The sequence below is a fragment of the Anolis sagrei genome, chromosome 4 (assembly GCF_037176765.1).
Source record: "Anolis sagrei isolate rAnoSag1 chromosome 4, rAnoSag1.mat, whole genome shotgun sequence".
NCBI lineage: Eukaryota > Metazoa > Chordata > Lepidosauria > Squamata > Dactyloidae > Anolis > Anolis sagrei.
The window spans coordinates 228994104-229012279 of record NC_090024.1 but is presented as its reverse complement, the minus strand read 5'-3'; the positions used below and the strand labels follow the sequence as shown (position 1 = coordinate 229012279).

At 43.8% G+C, this 18176-nt stretch overlaps 1 protein-coding gene across 1 annotated transcript; it reads right to left on the bottom strand.

Moving 5' to 3' along the window:
* Positions 1-755: 755 nt before the first annotated feature.
* LOC132773089 (cathepsin Z-like) lies at positions 756-17974 on the bottom strand. The gene is made up of 6 exons (XM_060772030.2): positions 17698-17974; positions 10568-10731; positions 7955-8134; positions 5619-5769; positions 4689-4851; positions 756-3511 (listed from the first exon to the last, which is right to left on the bottom strand). Exons 1-6 carry the CDS (start codon positions 17835-17837, stop codon positions 3398-3400), a joined length of 912 nt encoding a protein of 303 aa, XP_060628013.2. The 5' UTR covers positions 17838-17974; the 3' UTR covers positions 756-3397.
* Between the last annotated feature and the right edge of the window lie 202 nt (positions 17975-18176).

The window sequence follows — 18176 nt, the reverse complement described above, 5'->3', positions numbered from 1 at the left end:
TACAACAAACAATAACATTAAATAATATTTATTATTATTATTCAAGAAGGATGGTCTTCTGCCTGTCAGAATTTAGAAACATTACTTCTTTGGAAAAGAGCTCCAGAATTCATTGACCAGCATGGGCCCTTTTTTTGTGTCAGGAGAAGCTTTAAAAAGTGCAAATCGCTTCTAGTGTGAGAGAATTGGCTATCTGCAAGGATGTTGCCCAGGGGACACCCGGATGTTTGATGTTTACCATTCTTGTGGGAGGCTTCTCTCATGTCCCCGCATGGGGAGCTGGAGCTGACAGAAGGAGCTCAATCCGTTCTCCCCAGATTCAAACCGCTGACCTGTTCTTCCGACTCATGCATTTCACCCCTTGTGCCACCATGGCCACTGGGAAGGAGTGGTTTGCACTATCTCAAGCTTGTTGAAGGAAGGGATTTAATTTTTTTAAAGTGCCTTGAGGCTCAGTATTGGAAGAAGGATGGAATACTAATGGAATACTAATTAGTCAAAAAGAAGATGAAATACAGTGGAATTTGGTTCCAGGAGGCCAAAAGCAATGGATGATCAAGTCCCATAAATATATATTGGCAGTAAAATACTGTCCCTGGTATAAAATGGCAAATCAAGCTTTACGTTGTAGAATTAAAAAAGTATATATTTTTATGGATGCAGAAACCATGGTTATGAGGGGTCAAATGTATCATTTCAAAGTAACACAGAAAACAAAATCATTCATGTTAGTCCGTAAGGAAAAAATGCCAGCCTTCACTGTCAAGCACTATATTTATTACCTCATACATACAACCATCAGGCACAAAATTGCGAGCAAAATTTAAAATGTCTTCAGCAGTCTAGACCAGCAGCCTGTAAGATATTTTGGAATACAACTCCCATCAGCCCTTGCCAGCATGGTTAGATGAGTATAATAAAAGGCACTTGATTGGGAAAAGGTAGGTTGGTGAGGAAGGTGCCATAAACTGCCCATGCAATCTGTTCTTAGACAACACACAGAAGACAAGCAGGTTTATGTTGATTAGGCTATGGCAGGCTGTATGTCTTAAAACATAATCTGAGTGGATACCAATGTCCAGTGAAAATTTAGCTGATGGCCTCAAAGCAAGATCTTTGGCAGCAATACAGGTCCTCCTCCAACCTCAGGGATGGGAAATGAAGCAGGATTTTCTACTGCACCAGGATACCAAGGTACAATCCAGAAAAGCTCCAGATCTGTCATTGCCGCACAATAAAAGTGTACACTAGCCATCAATTATGTCCTTCCAGTTGTTTGCCAACCCTTGTCTTTATCAGGGAAAAATTGTTTAGTTTGGAAACATAGTTAGGCTTGGAACATGCCAAAGTTGCACAGACTTCCTAGGAATTATGTGTATTGATGGATTATAGAAGCTGCTTTCCCCTTCCTTGAGAGATTGCTTTCTGCAAATGAGGAACAGAAAAGGGATTGCTATGTGGAAGCAATGCCTGGGTTGAGGAATGCTGGCCTTCTGGTACATTTAATAAAAGATGCAAGCACCCAATTTAGGGGTCAGCTGCCTGCTACGGCCTCTGGAACTAGATAGGTTCAGATATGTGTGGAGACTGGGAGGGTGGAATGAAGGCTGCAGAAGCCAGATAAGTACCTTGGAGTTGCCCTGTGCCAAGCTGATTTAATTAAGAGTTGCATCTGGGCGTTGAAATGAAGAGACAACACACGTGATGGCAATGGCAAACCTTTCTTGTAAGTATGGGGTGTCACCACTAGTCTGCACTACATTACAGTTTCTCCGTTCTGTGCCTTGTCATGCTTCTGATGGACCCAAACAAAACATTACTTCAGAAGTATTTCTGCATCCCTTGTTCATTAAGTTGTTGCCAACTTAATTAATTCCCAAGGAGCCCCGGGGGTGAAGTGGGTTAAACCCTTGTGCCAGCAGGACTGAAGATCAACAGGTCGAAGGTTCCAATCTGGGGAGAGTGCAGATGAGCTCCCTCTGTCAGCTCCAGCTCCCCATAAGGGGACATGAGAGAAGCCTCCTACAAGGATAGTAAAACATCAAAACATATCTGGGCATCCCGTGGGCAACATCCTTGCAGACAGCCAATTCTCTCACACCAGAAGCAACTTGCAGTTTCTCAAGTCGCTCACAGACATGGAAAAAAAAAACTTATTTCCAAAATGTCTGCAGGCTGCAAGTGGGAATTAGGACAATGGGACAGGAGGTCGGTATAGTCTGTTCTTGCTGTCACCCTTTCCCCACTTTTTTATTATGTTAGGAGCAACTTGAGAAAGTGCAAGTCACTTCTGCTGTGAGAGAATTGGCCATCTGCAAGGATGTTGCCCAGGGGACGCCTGGATGTTTTACCATCCTATGGGAGGCTTCTCTCCTGTCCCCGCATGAGAAGTTAGAGCTGACAGACAGGAGCTCACCCTACTCCCCAGATTCGAACTGCCAACCTTTTGGTCAGCAGTCCTGTTGGTACAAGGGTTTAACCCATTGCACCACAGGGGGCTCCACCCTTTCCCCACTGAGAAGCCACCAACTCCTACAAAGCTCCTATTTGCCACAAAGAACCTTTGGGGTCATTTTGAGCATAGGAAACAGTATAAATTCAAGGTAAGTGTGCATAAAACTTCTTTCATTTAAAATAGCATGGAAAGAGAAGCTCAATACATGGATTGAAAGATATATAGGAAGTTACATCCATTCTGACTCCAGGCGGCACAAGGAAGAGATCTGGTTTTACTTGACAGACACAAGAAAATCCAGAGATTTCTCCACTTTTCATCTTGTCCTCTGCCTCCTTCATCAGACACAGCAACTCAATAAAAAGTGTGAAGGAGACAACAGTAATATATTGACAATTGCTGAAGAAAGGCTAGTCTCTTGAACTAAGTATGCAGGGAGGAAAGAATTACAAAAGCACAGGGGCTCTGGCTCCAGCTTAAAGGTTATAGGCATCTTAAAATTGATCTCAGCCTGAAACACAGCTCAGATCCAAAGAACAAGGGATTATAAATATAATAGATCCCACCCCCCATATGCACAAGTCTTCTCCCTCAAAGCCCCCTTAATCCTGGAGTTTGAGATTTCACTACAAAGACATTTATTACAATTCACTGAGGTTCAGAAAGGTGCTTTCGTGCTCTTTCACAGTGCAATCAGTACAAGTAATTAATTTGGTTGTTTCAAAAATAGCCCTGATTTTTTTAAAAAAAAATCACACACATATATGAAAAAAACAATAATGACAAAGAAAGATATAAAGTCTGAATTAGGTTCCAAATTCCATAAGTCCTTCATTAAATGATATTGCAGTAAGTCACCTCATCCCTTTGAAAAGAAGAATCAACTGGCTGGAGAAGTCCTTGCAGTCCAAACCATGATCCCAAACAGAAGGCAGGATAGGCTCATGGAAGAATAGGGTCTCCATAATTACATTGCGATTCAATGGCGAGATTGTAGTCTTCTCCTTTCCCCCCTTTATATGCACTTGTCACAATCCTAAGCCAGCCTCTCTCACCCTGCAAAAGATTAAGTTGTATTAGTTATATAGGCACAGTAGGTTTGAATGTCATTTAAAGTTCAGAAAAGATTCGAATTGTAAGTCCACAAACCTCCTAATTAACATGCCTATGGCACGATTTTTTCAAGTTCCTTTATATATAGCATGCAAAGGGTTTTTTTGGGTTTTTTTTGTTTTTTTGAGTCAGAAGCGACTTGAGAAAGTGCAAGTTGCTTCTGGTGTGAGAAAATTGGCTGTCTGCAAGGACATTGCCCAGGGGACACCCGGATTTTTTACAATCCTGTTGGAGGCTTCTCTCATATTCCTGCATAGGGAGCCGGAGCTGACAGATGGGAGCTCACCCCGCTCCCTGGATTTGAACTGCCTATCTTTCAGTCAGCAGTCCTACTGGCACAAGGGTTTAACCCATTGTTCCATTGGGGGCTCCAATGCAAAGTTATACAATGCAAAGTTATACACACAGTTTAAGCATGTTGAATACAAAGTGATACAACATGCTTAAACTATGTGAGTGGGGACTGCATCCCAACATAGCATATGGGTCCCTGGAACAGTGACAGATTTCGATGGACAGTTTGTCCAGCAAAATGTGTCTCCAAGAAAATAAAAGGACACTAACAAGCAAAATGTGGAATGAGAAGCACACACAAGTCGCGCAGTGTGGTAACTTCTCAAAAAAGCTCAAATACTATGATATTATGAAATGCAATATTTTTGCACTAAAAGAAAGAAGCTGGTAAGATAAGACTTTCACAGACTGTGTTACCATCCTGTGGGAGGCTTCTCTCATGTCCCTGCATGAGAAGCTGGAGCTGACAGGCAGGGGCTCACCCTACTCCCCAGATTAGAACTGCTGACCGATGTGCATCCAATCCACAACACCCTCCACCAGCCATGAAATGGCCATTGGGGAACTACAGGAGACTTGGAAGGGCTTTGGTTATTGTGGAGGGAGGGAGGGAGGAAGGAATACCAGCTTTTGCAACAACCCAATAAAGCCACATTCCCTTATGCCTGTGTATGTCACTAACAGGACACCAGATGTAGTCTTATGAGTTCAAGAACAACATCCAGACTTTATAATGTAAACATTGCTCATCTATCACAAGTCTTTAGAAAGGAAGGAGAGAGTGACGTCAAGGGATTTTTCTTCCTGTTCTTTTTTTGATGCTCACCCAGGGCTCGCCCCAAGAGTTGCGTACAATCCAGTATTCTGTTCCATTTTCCACTCCCCAGCCGGCAACAGAGACGATGTGGTTTATAAAAGGAGAAGGGTGGTATTCTGCATACAGTCCTCCAGTGTAGTCATCCAGCTTCTGAGTGGCCATAATCCCACAACTGTTTTAAATGATATCACATATTAATTTAAACATCAATTATCTGCTCAGAGTTCAACAGTTTTCAATGTAGTGCTCTAAAGAATATTATTTTATCTTATGCAAAACATGCACAGTATGAGTAAATTCTGTGACAGGTATTTCAATGAGACCAAGTGACACTTCTGTTAGAGCATGCAAAGAATCAATTAATGTGTGTGTGTGTCAATTATAAAATAAGATGCATGAAGCTGATTGGTCAGGCAATGCCCAGGGAGATGACTAAGCCTGGGACTTTTGGATACTCTTACATTTTTGTTCAGGCTTAAGCTACACAGGTGCAGAGACAGTTTGAAGAGAGAAGCAGAGAATGAGAGAGTTTGGAGTATACTCTTGCTTCCTAAGCTGCTGAAGGAGTATATCCAACATGGACAAAAGAAAGACTATTTTAAGCTTCTCATGAAAGGACAATATATGAGTTGATGCAACTAATGAAATTGTGCATATGTTGTTCTGAATTAAGAAGAGTAAACTACTTGCTCTTTAATGTTCACCTGTATGGCATATTTTCTTTCTCTGGCAAGGTAGTGTGTAGGCTGATCAAATGTGAACTACACATTGTTTATTTTACATTACGCCACAACTTCCATAGGGTCTTCAGTGCAATCCCCTTTGTGTAAATTCAGTGGGGCTTATTCCCAGGAAACTGGTTTATTTTAGGATATTTTCTTAAAGAAATGCAAAAAGAAACAGATCATAGTCACATTATGCCACTGGCCATGGCTTTACCTGATGGGACCATTCTCATAGATTTCTGCCATCATTTTCTCTCGTCCTGAGACCATTCCATAATCTCCAACTTTCCAGAGAGTGTAGTTCTTTACTATGTGACATTGTCCAAAAGTAACGCATGTGCCACATTGATTGAACTTCTGGCATGCTGCAAAATAAACAAGAAAAGTGTATCAGACAGTATGCAGTCCATCTTGTGAGAACAAATTGGGAAGGAAAGTTCACTGTACAGAGCAGGCATTGGCAAACTTTGGCCCTCCAGGTGTGTTGGACTTCAAATCCCACTATTCTTAACAGCCCACCAGCTGTTAGGAATTGTGGGAGCTGAAGTCCAAAACACCTGGAGGGTCAAAGTTTGCCCATGCCTCATATAGAGGATACTGTAGTGCACTGTTTCTCAACCTGGGGGTAGAGATCCCTGGGGGGGTTACAAAGTGGTGTCAGAGGGGTCACCAAAGTCCATCAGAAAACACAGTATTTCCTATTAGTCATGGGGATTCTTTGTGGGAAGTTTGACCCAATTCTATCATCGATGGGGTTCAGAATCCTTTTTGATTGTAGGTGAACTATAAATCCCAGTAACTACAACTCCCAAATATAAAGATCTATTTTCCCCAAACTCCACCAGTATTCACATTTGGGCATATTGAGTATTTGTGCCAAGTCTGGTCCAGATCCATCATAGTTTGAGTCCACAGTGCTTTCTGAATGTAGGTGAACTACAACTCCCGAACTCAAGGTCAATGCCCACCAGATTCTTCCAGTATTTTCTGTTAGTCATGGGATTTCTTTGTGCCAAGTTTGGTTCAATTCCATTGCTGGTGGAGTTCAGAATGCTTTCTGGTTGTAGGTTAACTACAAATCCCAGAAACTACAACTCCAAAATGACAAAATTAATCCCACCCAATCCCACCAGTATTCAAATTTGGGCTTATTGGGTATTTGTGCCAAATTTGGTCCAGTGAATGAAAATACATCCTGCATATCATATATTTACATTACAATTCATAACAGTAGCAAAGTCAGAGTTATGAAGAAGCAACAAAAGTAATTGTATGGTTGGGGGTCACCACAACATGAAGAACTATATTAAGGGGTTGTGGCATTAGAAAGGTTGAGAACCACTGCTGTAGTGTTATGTTATTTTATATTGTTTCTGCTCCTTATCATCGTACACTAGAGAGAAGCAAAACAAATATAACACACAAATTTAAAAGTATACAGCTACATTTTATCAAACCAAGAAAACAAACAAAAACCAGAACACATTTAGTTATAAAACACCTTCCAGTATGGAAGTTTCTCATCCAAAAATGAATTGCAGGTTCGAATTCGGGGAGAGGAGGATGAGCTCCCTCTATCAGCTCCAGCTCCTCATGCGGGGACATGAGAGAAGCCTCCCACAAGGATGATAAAAAAAAATCAAATCATCCAGGCGTCCCCTGGGCAATGTCCTTACAGGCAGCCAATTCTCTCACACCAGAAGCAACTTGCTCCTGACACGACAAAAACAAAATCCAAAAATGAGAAAACATGGAACCTGCTTGGCTTCCTTAAATACAAACTTCCATATGGTGAGCCACCACCAGTAAGTCCCTGTCATTCATCCACAGAGGCAAACGTGGAGGTTCTTTGATCCCAGCAAAATGGTCCTTGGATTTGGACTCTGGAAATCCTGAGTTAGAAACCCACTCAGCCATGAAAATCCGCCGGGTAACCTTGAGCAAGTCACACACTCTCTGCCTCAGAGAAAGACAAGGGCAAACCTTGCTCAGATATGGGTTGTTGTGAGTATTCTGGGCTGTGTGGCCATGTTCCAGAAGCATTCTCTCGTGACGTTTCGCCCGCATCTATGGCAGGCATCCTCAGAGGTTGTGAGGTCTGTTGGAAACTAGGAAAATGGGGTTTATATATCTGTGGAATGATGTCCAGGATGGGAGAAAGAACTCTTGACTTTTTGAGGTAGGTATGAATGTTGCAATTCGCCACCTTGATTAGCATTTAATGGCCTAGCAGTTTCAAGGTCTGGCTTCTTAATGCCTGGGAAATCGTTTGTTGGGTGGTGATTAGCTGGCCCTGATTGTTTTTTGTCTGAAATTCCCCTGTTTTTGAGTGTTGTTCTTATTTTACTGTTATGACCTGCTCATCTCTCCAGAGTTCCAGTTCCCAAACCATTCCACCATGCTGTCTCTACCAGTAAGCATAGACAGTGGGATTTATTTGCATAGACTACTACAAACAAACGAAGACATCTGAATTTCTTTCCTGCCTGTACAACCAGCTTTGGGTAGGAAAAAGGAGGAGAGAGTAGCCCTTGCTTTGACTTCACGTACGCTGGTCTTTTGCTTGGTAATTGTTGCAGGTCTCATCTGGGATGCCGTGTTCATGCGCATACTGCCAGACAGCGCTGTCGTCTCCTCCTTCACAGGATCCTGCATTGCCACAGTCAATGACATGCTGAACAGAGAGGTAAGCAGAGGGCCAGGCACCTTTCTTCTTGATATTGATGCGATCTGAGGCACAAATGGAAATAATTTGAAGCAAATTAATCTGTCAAGACAAGTGGAGACAATTAAAAAAGTAAAGAAAAGTTAAACAGATAAACAGTGTGCTACCATATTGTGCAAGTTTTGTACTTTGGCCAAGAGTTCCTGTTTTGAAGATACCTCGAGAAAACAAGGGATGTAACTGAAATAAATATGCAACTAGGGACACCAATGAGTAACCAGCACTCCATGTGCCAAATCTGGTATGACAAGCCAAAATATATCTGGGCCATATGTATTTTTTTATTTACTCTATTTATACCCAGCTTTCATCTGTGGAGGTTTTTAAGCAGAGGCTGAGTGGCCATCTGTCAGGAGTGTTTTGATTGGATGTTCCTTCATGGCAGGGGGTGGACTGGATGACCCTTGGATCTCTTCCAACTCGGCAATTTTACGATCTATGTCCATCCCACCCCCATAAATGAAAGAATTTGCTTTACTGGATCTCAACTCTCACAAGTTAATAGGGACATGCACCATGTTGGTTGTAGGATTCTGGGATTTGTAGTTCAAAAAGTAATTTCTCCGATCCCTGAATCCTTTGTATTTGGTTATACAGAGTGGCATCTTGTTAGTGATATTGTATGCATATATTGTGCTGTACATGCAAAGGAATTATTTGACATCTTATGCTACCATCCCCATTCACATACTTAATTACTATGAATTGCACATTATGTAACAGGGTCCATATACAAATGTACATTCCACAGTGCTGGTATTCTGTACTGGGTTTGCATAATGCTAGTGTGGCATATATTCCTATGTTGATATTTATGCTGTGTTGAAGGGATGTAGGACTGCAGCCAAAATGGGTGACTTGTGGGGTGGAAGCTAACATATTGCTACCCCCCACACAATTACTTTGCTACTGATTAGTAAACCACAGAGGTAGTGAAAAAAAGAAGTAGATGCAACAAAGAAAACAACAACATCTGCCCACTTCTGCTAATTGAGCAGATGCTTGCATTATGTTTACTTCATCATTTCCTTCCCCTTTTTCCAAATCGCAGCTCTTCTCTCACTAAAGTCCTCTATGGCTTCAATCACTTACCACGGTTATGTCACTTTTTTCTCAAAATGAGTTATTGGCAGAACTTCCTATCATAATTTTTAACCTTAATTTTAATCTTTGGGATTACATTTTTCAGAGTCTCCAGAGGTCACATGGCATTGAGTTACAGACCATAAAATCGCCATTTCCAGACTGTGGCAATGTTCAGATGCATAATGTAAACTGGCTGGAGATAATAATGTCCATAGTTATGGCTACCAAATTCATTGAGGTTGAGGAATTGAGCAACCCTTTCTCCAGATATCTATGTCTGGAATTCATGATTGCAATTAGAAATGTATAACCCAGAGCTTTACTTTTGTGACTGGTTCGTATTCACAATCGTGACTTTCATGTAGTGTAGAGAATCTTTTTTTTCATGTGAGCGGTGACTTGAGGAACTGCAAGTCGCTTCTGGTGTGACAGAATTGGTTGTCTGCAAGGACATTGCCCAGGGAAGACGTTGCCCAGGGAAGACTCCCATCCTATGGGAGGCTTCTCTCATGTCCCTGCATGAGAAGCTAGAGCTCAACAGACAGGAGCTTACCCTGCTTCCCAGATTTGAACCACCAACCTATCGGTTGATCAGTCCTGCTGGCACAAGTTTAACCCATTGTGCCACCGGGGGCTCCTGGAAAGATCATCACAATTCCCCAATCCTGGTTTACCAGGCAGCAGCTGCTCTGAGAACAGTGCTCTGTTCTCCTGTCTATTGGGATGCAGCAAACTGGCATTTCCACCACCATCTCTCCAGCAAGTGATCTCTGGAAGGGGAGGACTTGCAACCAGGATCCTGTGTCAAGAGGACCACTAAGGGATCTTAACTTTGTGTCCTGATCACAGAGGAAAACATCCTGCTGTGGCTGGGCTGAGAGATGCTACTTAGATCCCTATCACACTACACTGTTATTGCGCTATTACTTCACTTGAACGGCCATGACAACATTCTGTAGAATTCTGGGATTTGTAGTATAATGAGGCCCAAGAGCTTTCTGCCTGAAACCCCTAACTACACCTTCTTAAACTGCAAATTTCAGGATTTCCCATTGAATTGTAGGTGAAGTGGAATAACAGCTAAAATAATAGTGTCATATGATACAGCCCTGAGCTACACACAAAGTTATTTCCGTGACAAAGTAGCTCATCTAGGATCTTGGCAAATGCTTATCCAGTTCAACAGGGCAAACAACAATAAATGAACCAAGGCAATACCAAAGGAGAATTGGCACACAGGGAAGAATCAAGGAAAGAAAGCCCAGGCCTTCCCTTTGATGCATTCCAGAAGGTTGTGCACATTTACTAATCCTGGAGCAAGACCAAAATCAGTCCCAGCCCACTTGCCATACCTGCCAAAGCGCTGGTGCTGCCATGAGCCCAACAGGACCCACAATACTGAGGGATGTGCTGGTTCCGGGTAGTGCTCACGTAATTGACCCCATCTACATTCCTCCAGTCCCAGGTCTTGGGCAGCTCAGCAATGTCCAAATATTCATGGGGACGAGGGTAGGTTCTGTGCGGTGGAAGAAAAAGACAGCACAGATTAAATCTTTATTCAACATTTAAAGAGGAATGAGTAAAGGCTGCTGACCAGAAGGTCAGCAGTTTGAAGCCACGAGTCAGGGCGAGGTCTTGACTGTCAGTCCTAGCTTCTGCCAACCTAGCAGTTCGAAATCATGCAATGTGAGCAGATCAATAAGTACCACCTCGGCGGGAAGGTAAAAGGCAAACATACCAGCAAAATGATCAGATTTTTTATTTTCCTTTGGCATGAAAAATAAAACAACAGCACCTCCCCATGACTGGAAGTTGAGCATTGCCTTCAGATGCTGGAAATGAGAGGGGAAGGCCTTAACCTTATTTGTGTATTGTATGTAAAAAGGCACTGAATGTTTACCTTATATGTACTGTAATCAGCTCTGAGTCTCTCCAGGAAGATAAAGTGGCATATTATTATTATTATTATTATTATTATTATTATTATTATTATTAGAAACACAACAAGATGAGTCCACATCAGTCAAGATCACAGCAGTCAAGATTACTGTTGTATTGGATCACACGTTGGAACACTTCCCAAGTGTCTAGGTCTGTGTGATGTATCGGTGAATAATGCGTGCAGATCCCAGTAAGGAGGTCTTCTGCAGCTGGCAGATGGTAATTTTGTCAGTGCCAATTGTGTTTAAGTGCAGGCCAAGGTCTTTAGGCACTGCACCCAGTGTGCCAATCCCCACTGGTACCACCTTCACTGGTTTGTGCCAGAGTCGTCGTCGTCGTCGTTGTTATTGGGTCTCATTCGTTATTTATTTCATTTCATAGAATCATAGAATCAAAGAGTTGGAAGAGACCTCATGGGCCATCCAGTCCAACCCCCTGCCAAGAAGCAGGAATATTGCATTCAAATCACCCCTGACAAATGGCCATCCAGCCTCTGCTTAAAAGCTTCCAAAGAAGGAGCCTCCAGCACACTCCGGGGCAGAGAGTTCCACTGCTGAACGGCTCTCACAGTCAGGAAGTTCTTCCTAATGTTCAGATGGAATCTCCTCTCTTGTAGTTTGAAGCCATTGTTCCGCGTCCTAGTCTCCAAGGAAGCAGAAAACAAGCTTGCTCCCTCCTCCCTGTGGCTTCCTCTCACATATTTATACATGGCTATCATATCTCCTCTCATTTATATGAAACCTTGCAAGCAGAATGCGGCATGCATGGTTCTCTCCTTCCCATTTTAGTCTCACAACAACTCTGCAAAGAAGGTTACAGTAAAAGCAAAGGATTAGCTAAGGTCACCTAGGGAACATTATTTCCCTGCTTGCCCACACCCCAGTCTTGTATATTGGCCTATCCTTCCCCAAAGCTGGTGCCTTCTACAGACTGGTGTTACAGCACCATATCTGCACAAATTTTATGCTGTTCAGAGGAGAGACACCCCCCCCCCTTTTTTTTTCTTTTCCACTACTTTTCAGTGGCACATACAATGAAAGGGATTTTTCAGTGGCTGTTCCCAGTCCATGGAGCTCCTTCCAATGGACACCAAGATGCCATATTCACACAGCTGCCCCTAGTAGGCTTTCTTGATTTGAGGATATCACATTTTAGCTGCAACAGGAAAATCCAAAAGAAGTGGGAGTCAAGGGACTAGAACTAGGCTCTGAGGTTTGTACCTCCAACAATGCTTTTTTAATTGAGACTGTGGCCCCTTCCACACAGTTGTATAAAACCCACACTGAACTGGATTCTATGGCAGTGTGGATTCAGATAACCCAGTTCAAAGCAGATATTCATCACACTAGAGAGAAAAAATCAACTTAAAATAATGTTTCTGCCTCCTGCAGAATTCTGGGGTTTGTAGTTTAGTGAGGCTGTTAAAGGCTCTTCCTTAAACTACAAATCCCAGAATTCTGCAGGAAGCAGAAACTGGATTTTAAGTGGATTTTCCTCTAGTGTGATGAGGCCCATTGTGGATTATCTGCCTTGATATTCTGTGGAAGAGCACTGTATCTATTTCTCTATATAGCATGAAACAGTTTTCGATATGAAACCATACAAAGGCTTCTTGAGTAGTTCAATGATCTCTGTCTAAGAAAGGAGCTGGAAGCCACACCAAGCAAAGAAACACCCTGGATTTTAAAGGAAGTTGCTGTTTTCTGTTGCTAAAGGAATTTACAATTTATTTCCTGGATTTCATGACTCTTTGTTTGCCAGAGTCCATAGAGTCAAAGAAAGGATTAGCTACTGCCTATATGGATGTCCCTAACAATCTTAACTGGCAACAACAAAAATATATTGACAAAATGGAGGACTTTGATTCTAATATAATCATTTTCTCCTTTTCCTATAAGATTTGAAACATTTTTGCTTGATGAAGAAACCAATGGAGCTACAAAAGCTTGAATCCTGTATTAAATGCATAAAGATATTGCATGCTGTGGATTCTGGGCATTACTGGTATTTGCTATGTGGCCAAAACAGCTACCCTAATATGCTACCATACTTACTAACCAGGACACTTTTTTTTAGTCTACCTGTCTTCCTTTCTTTTTCAGATTTCGGCAAACTACTGCCACCTTAAATAGGAGATCTTAACTATATTTGTGGTTTTAAATTGTTCCTTGTGTGGTTATGCTTTAAGATGATAATCTGTTTCATCATGTGGTAATAATATAACTGAATGTGTTTCTATTTGTATCTTTTTAAACATTTGGAAGTCTCAGCATTATTCCAATTTTAATTTTTACATTTGGCCTTTCCACAGTTTAACTGTATGCTGTCTTATTGATAATGTTATATGTTTATCGTTTATGTTTTATTTTAATTGCTAGTATTGTTGTGATTATTGCCTGTATTGTTATGTTTGGGCTCGGCCTCATGTAAGCCGCACCGAGTCCCTTGGGGAGATGGCCGCGGGGTACAAATAAAGTGTTATTATATTATTATTATTATAAGTCAAGTTCTTGTGTTTCATTTTTGGAGAAAGTGCAGGATATCTATAAACAATAGAGGGGAACAGCCTGGGAAAAGAAAAGGTTTCCCCTGACATTAGGTGTAGTTGTGTCCAACTCTGGTGAGTAGTGCTCATCTCCATTTCTTATCTGAAGAGTTGGTGTTGTCCATAGACACCTCCAAGGTCATGTGGCCTGCATGACTGCATGGAGTGCCACTACCTTCCTGCAGAAGCGGTACCTATTGATCTACTCACATCTGCATGTTTTTGAACTGCTGGGTTGGGAGAAGCTGGGGCTAACAGCAGGAGCTCACTCCACTCCCCAGTTTTGAACTGCCAACCTTTCGGTCAGCAAGTTCAGCAGCTCAGTGGTTTAACTGAGATTAGACTACTGCACCACCAGTAGTCTAATTTAAAGATGGAGACCTTTTAATTCTCTAGACCAGCCACGAGCCCATATCATTACTAACAATTAAAAAAACTAGGAGTTGCCCTCAAACATGAAGTCTGGTCTGGCATAGTTTGACCTTTCTTGCCTGGGAATCACATGACTGCTCTTGCAAACTTAACCTTTTCCCCCTCAGCAACCATGTGATCACTTTGGAGGCCGATTCATTCTCATGTGATTTCCCCCAAAGCAGGAATTTGACCGGCTTCTTGCACAACTGTCCCAGGAAATGCTTAGAATGGTTTGAAAGGCAGCTATTTGGACCATGTCAGCACTTCCAAATGAACTGAAGATGGGGAGATTGTTATTGTGTGCCTTCAAGTCATTTTCAACTTATGGCAATTCTTAAAGTGAACTTATCATAGGATGCTGTGCAAGCCTGGGAGCCATAGTTTGGAGAGGCACCAAAATTCTTTAGCAAAGAAGGCTAAAGACCTTTTATAACAACTTCCATGATGCCACAGCATTGAGCTGTGGCAGTTAAAGTGGGGTCAAACTGCATTAATTCTGCTGTGTGGATGTGCCCAAAGCAAACTACATCGCTGAACAAATCTACCCAAGGAAATCCAATAAGGGTTCCGTCTTAGATGGGTGCATCAAATGCAGTTTGACACCACATAGTCTTCAGTTTACGCCAATACCTCCCTCTCATGCACCAAAAACATCAGCAGTCTCTCGGTGGTGAATGACACGAATCAGTGGACACTGAAAAAGGAAGGAAGGAAGGAGAAAGAGAGAGAGGGAGAAAGAGAGAAGGAAGGAAAGACAAAAAGGGAAGGGAGGAAGGAAGGGAGGGAGGAAGGAAGGAAGGAAGGAAGGAAGGAAGGGAGGGAGGGAGGAAGGAGAAAGAGAGAGAGGGAGAAAGAGAGAAGGAAGGAAAGACAAAAGGGAAGGAAGAAGAAAAAGAGAGGGGGAAAAAGAAAAGAGGGAAGGAAAGACAAAAAGGGAAGGTAGGAAGGAAGGAAGGAAGGGAGGAAGGAAGGAGAAAGAGAGAGAGGGAGAAAGAGAGAAGGAAGGAAAGACAAAAAGGGAAGGGAGGGAGGGAGGAGAAAGAGAGAGAGGGAGAAAGAGAGAGAGGGAGAAAGAGAAGGAAGGAAAGACAAAAAGGGAAGGGAGGGAGGGAGGAGAAAGAGAGAGAGGGAGAAAGAGAGAAGGAAGGAAAGACAAAAAGGGAAGGGAGGAAGGAAGGGAGGGAGGAAGGAAGGAAGGAAGGGAGGGAGGAAGGAAGGAGAAAGAGAGAGAGGGAGAAAGAGAGAAGGAAGGAAAGACAAAAGGGAAGGAAGAAGAAAAAGAGAGGGGGAAAAAGAAAAGAGGGAAGGAAAGACAAAAAGGGAAGGTAGGAAGGAAGGAAGGGAGGAAGGAAGGAGAAAGAGAGAGAGGGAGAAAGAGAGAAGGAAGGAAAGACAAAAAGGGAAGGGAGGGAGGGAGGAGAAAGAGAGAGAGGGAGAAAGAGAGAGAGGGAGAAAGAGAAGGAAGGAAAGACAAAAAGGGAAGGGAGGGAGGGAGGAGAAAGAGAGAGAGGGAGAAAGAGAGAAGGAAGGAAAGACAAAAAGGGAAGGGAGGAAGGAAGGGAGGGAGGAAGGAAGGAAGGAAGGAAGGGAGGGAGGAAGGAAGGAGAAAGAGAGAGAGGGAGAAAGAGAGAAGGAAGGAAAGACAAAAGGGAAGGAAGAAGAAAAAGAGAGGGGGAAAAAGAAAAGAGGGAAGGAAAGACAAAAAGGGAAGGTAGGAAGGAAGGAAGGGAGGGAGGAAGGAGAAAGAGAGAGAGGGAGAAAGAGAGAAGGAAGGAAAGACAAAAAGGGAAGGGAGGGAGGGAGGGAGGGAGGGAGGAAGGAAGGAAGGAGAAAGAGAGAGAGGGAGAAAGAGAGAAGGAAGGAAAGACAAAAAGGGAAGGGAGGGAGGGAGGAGAAAGAGAGAGAGGGAGAAAGAGAGAAGGAAGGAAAGACAAAAAGGGAAGGGAGGAAGGAAGGGAGGGAGGAAGGAAGGAAGGAAGGAAGGGAGGGAGGAAGGAAGGAAGGAGAAAGAGAGAGAGGGAGAAAGAGAGAAGGAAGGAAAGACAAAAGGGAAGGAAGAAGAAAAAGAGAGGGGGAAAAAGAAAAGAGGGAAGGAAAGACAAAAAGGGAAGGTAGGAAGGAAGGAAGGGAGGGAGGAAGGAGAAAGAGAGAGAGGGAGAAAGAGAGAAGGAAGGAAAGACAAAAAGGGAAGGGAGGGAGGGAGGGAGGGAGGGAGGGAGGAGAAAGAGAGAGAGGGAGAAAGAGAGAAGGAAGGAAAGACAAAAAGGGAAGGAAGGGAGGGAGAGAGGGAGGGAGGAGAAAGAGAGAGAGGGAGAAAGAGAGAAGGAAGGAAAGACAAAAAGGGAAGAGAGGGAGGGAGGGAGGGAGGGAGGAAGGAAGGAGAACGAGAGAGAGGGAGAAAGAGAAGGAAGGAAAGACAAAAAGGGATGGAAGGAAGGAAGGGAGGGAGGGAGGAAGGGAGGGAGGGAGGAAGGGAGGAAGGAAGGAAGGGAGGAGAAAGAGAGAGGGAGAGAGAAGGAAGGAAAGACAAAAGGGAAAGAAGGAGAAAAAGAGAGGGGGAAAGAGAAAAGAGGGAAGGAAAGACAAAAAGGGAAGGTAGGTAGGAAGGAAGGAGAAAGAGAGAGGGAGAAAAGGAGAAAGAGGGGAGGAAAGACAAAAGGGAAGGAAGGAAGGAAGGAAGGAGGAAAGGAGAAAGAGAGAGGGAAGGAAGGAAGAAGTAAGGAAAGAGGGAAGGAAGGATAGGATGGTGAGAAAGAGGGGGGCTGAGAAAATACCCCAAGGGCCGCATTTGCTCCCGGGCTTGGGTTTGCCCATACCTGGTGTAGATGTATCTCTTAAATTGGAACCAATTATCAAATCTTGGCCTCCTCAATCCAAATATGACCTGATATTTGCTCCATTGGGAAATTCCCTGCCCCCATGTAATAGATGATTAAGACTTCTTTGGAAGTAAATAGATTTGTGTAGATTCGGCCTGGGCTATCTTGGGCCCTCCGGGTGTTTTGGACTTCAACTCCCACCATTCCTAACAGCCTCAGGCCCTTTCCTTTTCCCCCTCAGCCGCTTAAGCGGCTGAGGGGGAAAAGGAAGGGGCCTGAGGCTGTTAGGAATGGTGGGAGTTGAAGTCCAAAACACCCGGAGGGCCCAAGCTTGCCCAGGCCTGGTGTAGATGCACCCTAGGCCTCTAGAGACCAGGAAACCTAAGGGCAAGTCCCTCTCTCTCAGCCTCAGGGGGAGGCCATGGCCCTTGGCTCTTCTGAACCACTCTAGTGACAAGGTCATTTCAGGCCAGCAAGCAAGTGAAGCCAAGCTGCATAGAGCAGGTCCTTCCTTCCTTCCGTCCTTCTGCGCCCCACCTGCCCAAGTGCAAAGGACTTTTGCAACAGCTTTGGAGCTGAGTTATGGTTTCGAATGCCACCTCCCCGGGCGCTGTCTACATGAAATCTTTCTCTTTCCCTGCCAAAGGGTGCGACCTCCATGACTCCAAAGCAGCATAATGAAAAAGTGGTATCAAACTGCATTAATTCTAAAGTGTGGATACATATCCCGTCCTTCTCCTCAAGGGCGGGTTCTTTTCCTTACCGGAGAGAGGCCGCTTTCCCTTTTAGCGGCTTGTAGCAGCTCTGTCCTTCCTGGAAATAGAGGCCGGCGCCCAAGGAAAGCCCCAGGAAGAGGGCTTGCAGGCAGAGGAGAGGAGCCGCACGGAGGAAGCGCCCCGGCATGATCCCGCTCCAAAGCCCGCCTTGCAAGAAGAAGCCGGTCGGAGGTCTCCTTCCGGGCTGAGAAAAGAAAAAGCAAAGAGAAGAGTTTGGCTTAGCCGCGTGATTTCGATGGGCTGCGCCTTTGTCTGGAGGGAGGAGGGGAAGAGAAGAGAAGGGGGGAGGAGCAAAACCAAGGCTGGGGGGAATGAGTGAGTGACAGAGAGAGAGAGAGAGAGAGAGAGAGGCGAAAGGACACAGCTCACCTGGGTTTGCCTAGACTTGCACATATCAAGGGCCGCCTGAGACATTTTGCTGCCCGAAGTCGGAGGACAATCCTAGAGTGGGAAGAGACCTCATGGG

Bases quoted from the DNA above. Each gene is read 5' to 3' on its own strand.
- LOC132773089 (XM_060772030.2), bottom strand. From the start codon at position 17,837: ATGCCGGGGCGCTTCCTCCGTGCGGCTCCTCTCCTCTGCCTGCAAGCC. The intron at 10,732-17,697 runs GTAAGGAAAAGA...TCCACCGCACAG, and splicing joins GGGAAAGCGGCCTCTCTCCG to AACCTACCCTCGTCCCCATG. The intron at 5,770-7,954 runs GTACGTGAAGTC...TTTATTTTGCAG, and splicing joins TTACCAAGCAAAAGACCAGC to CATGCCAGAAGTTCAATCAA.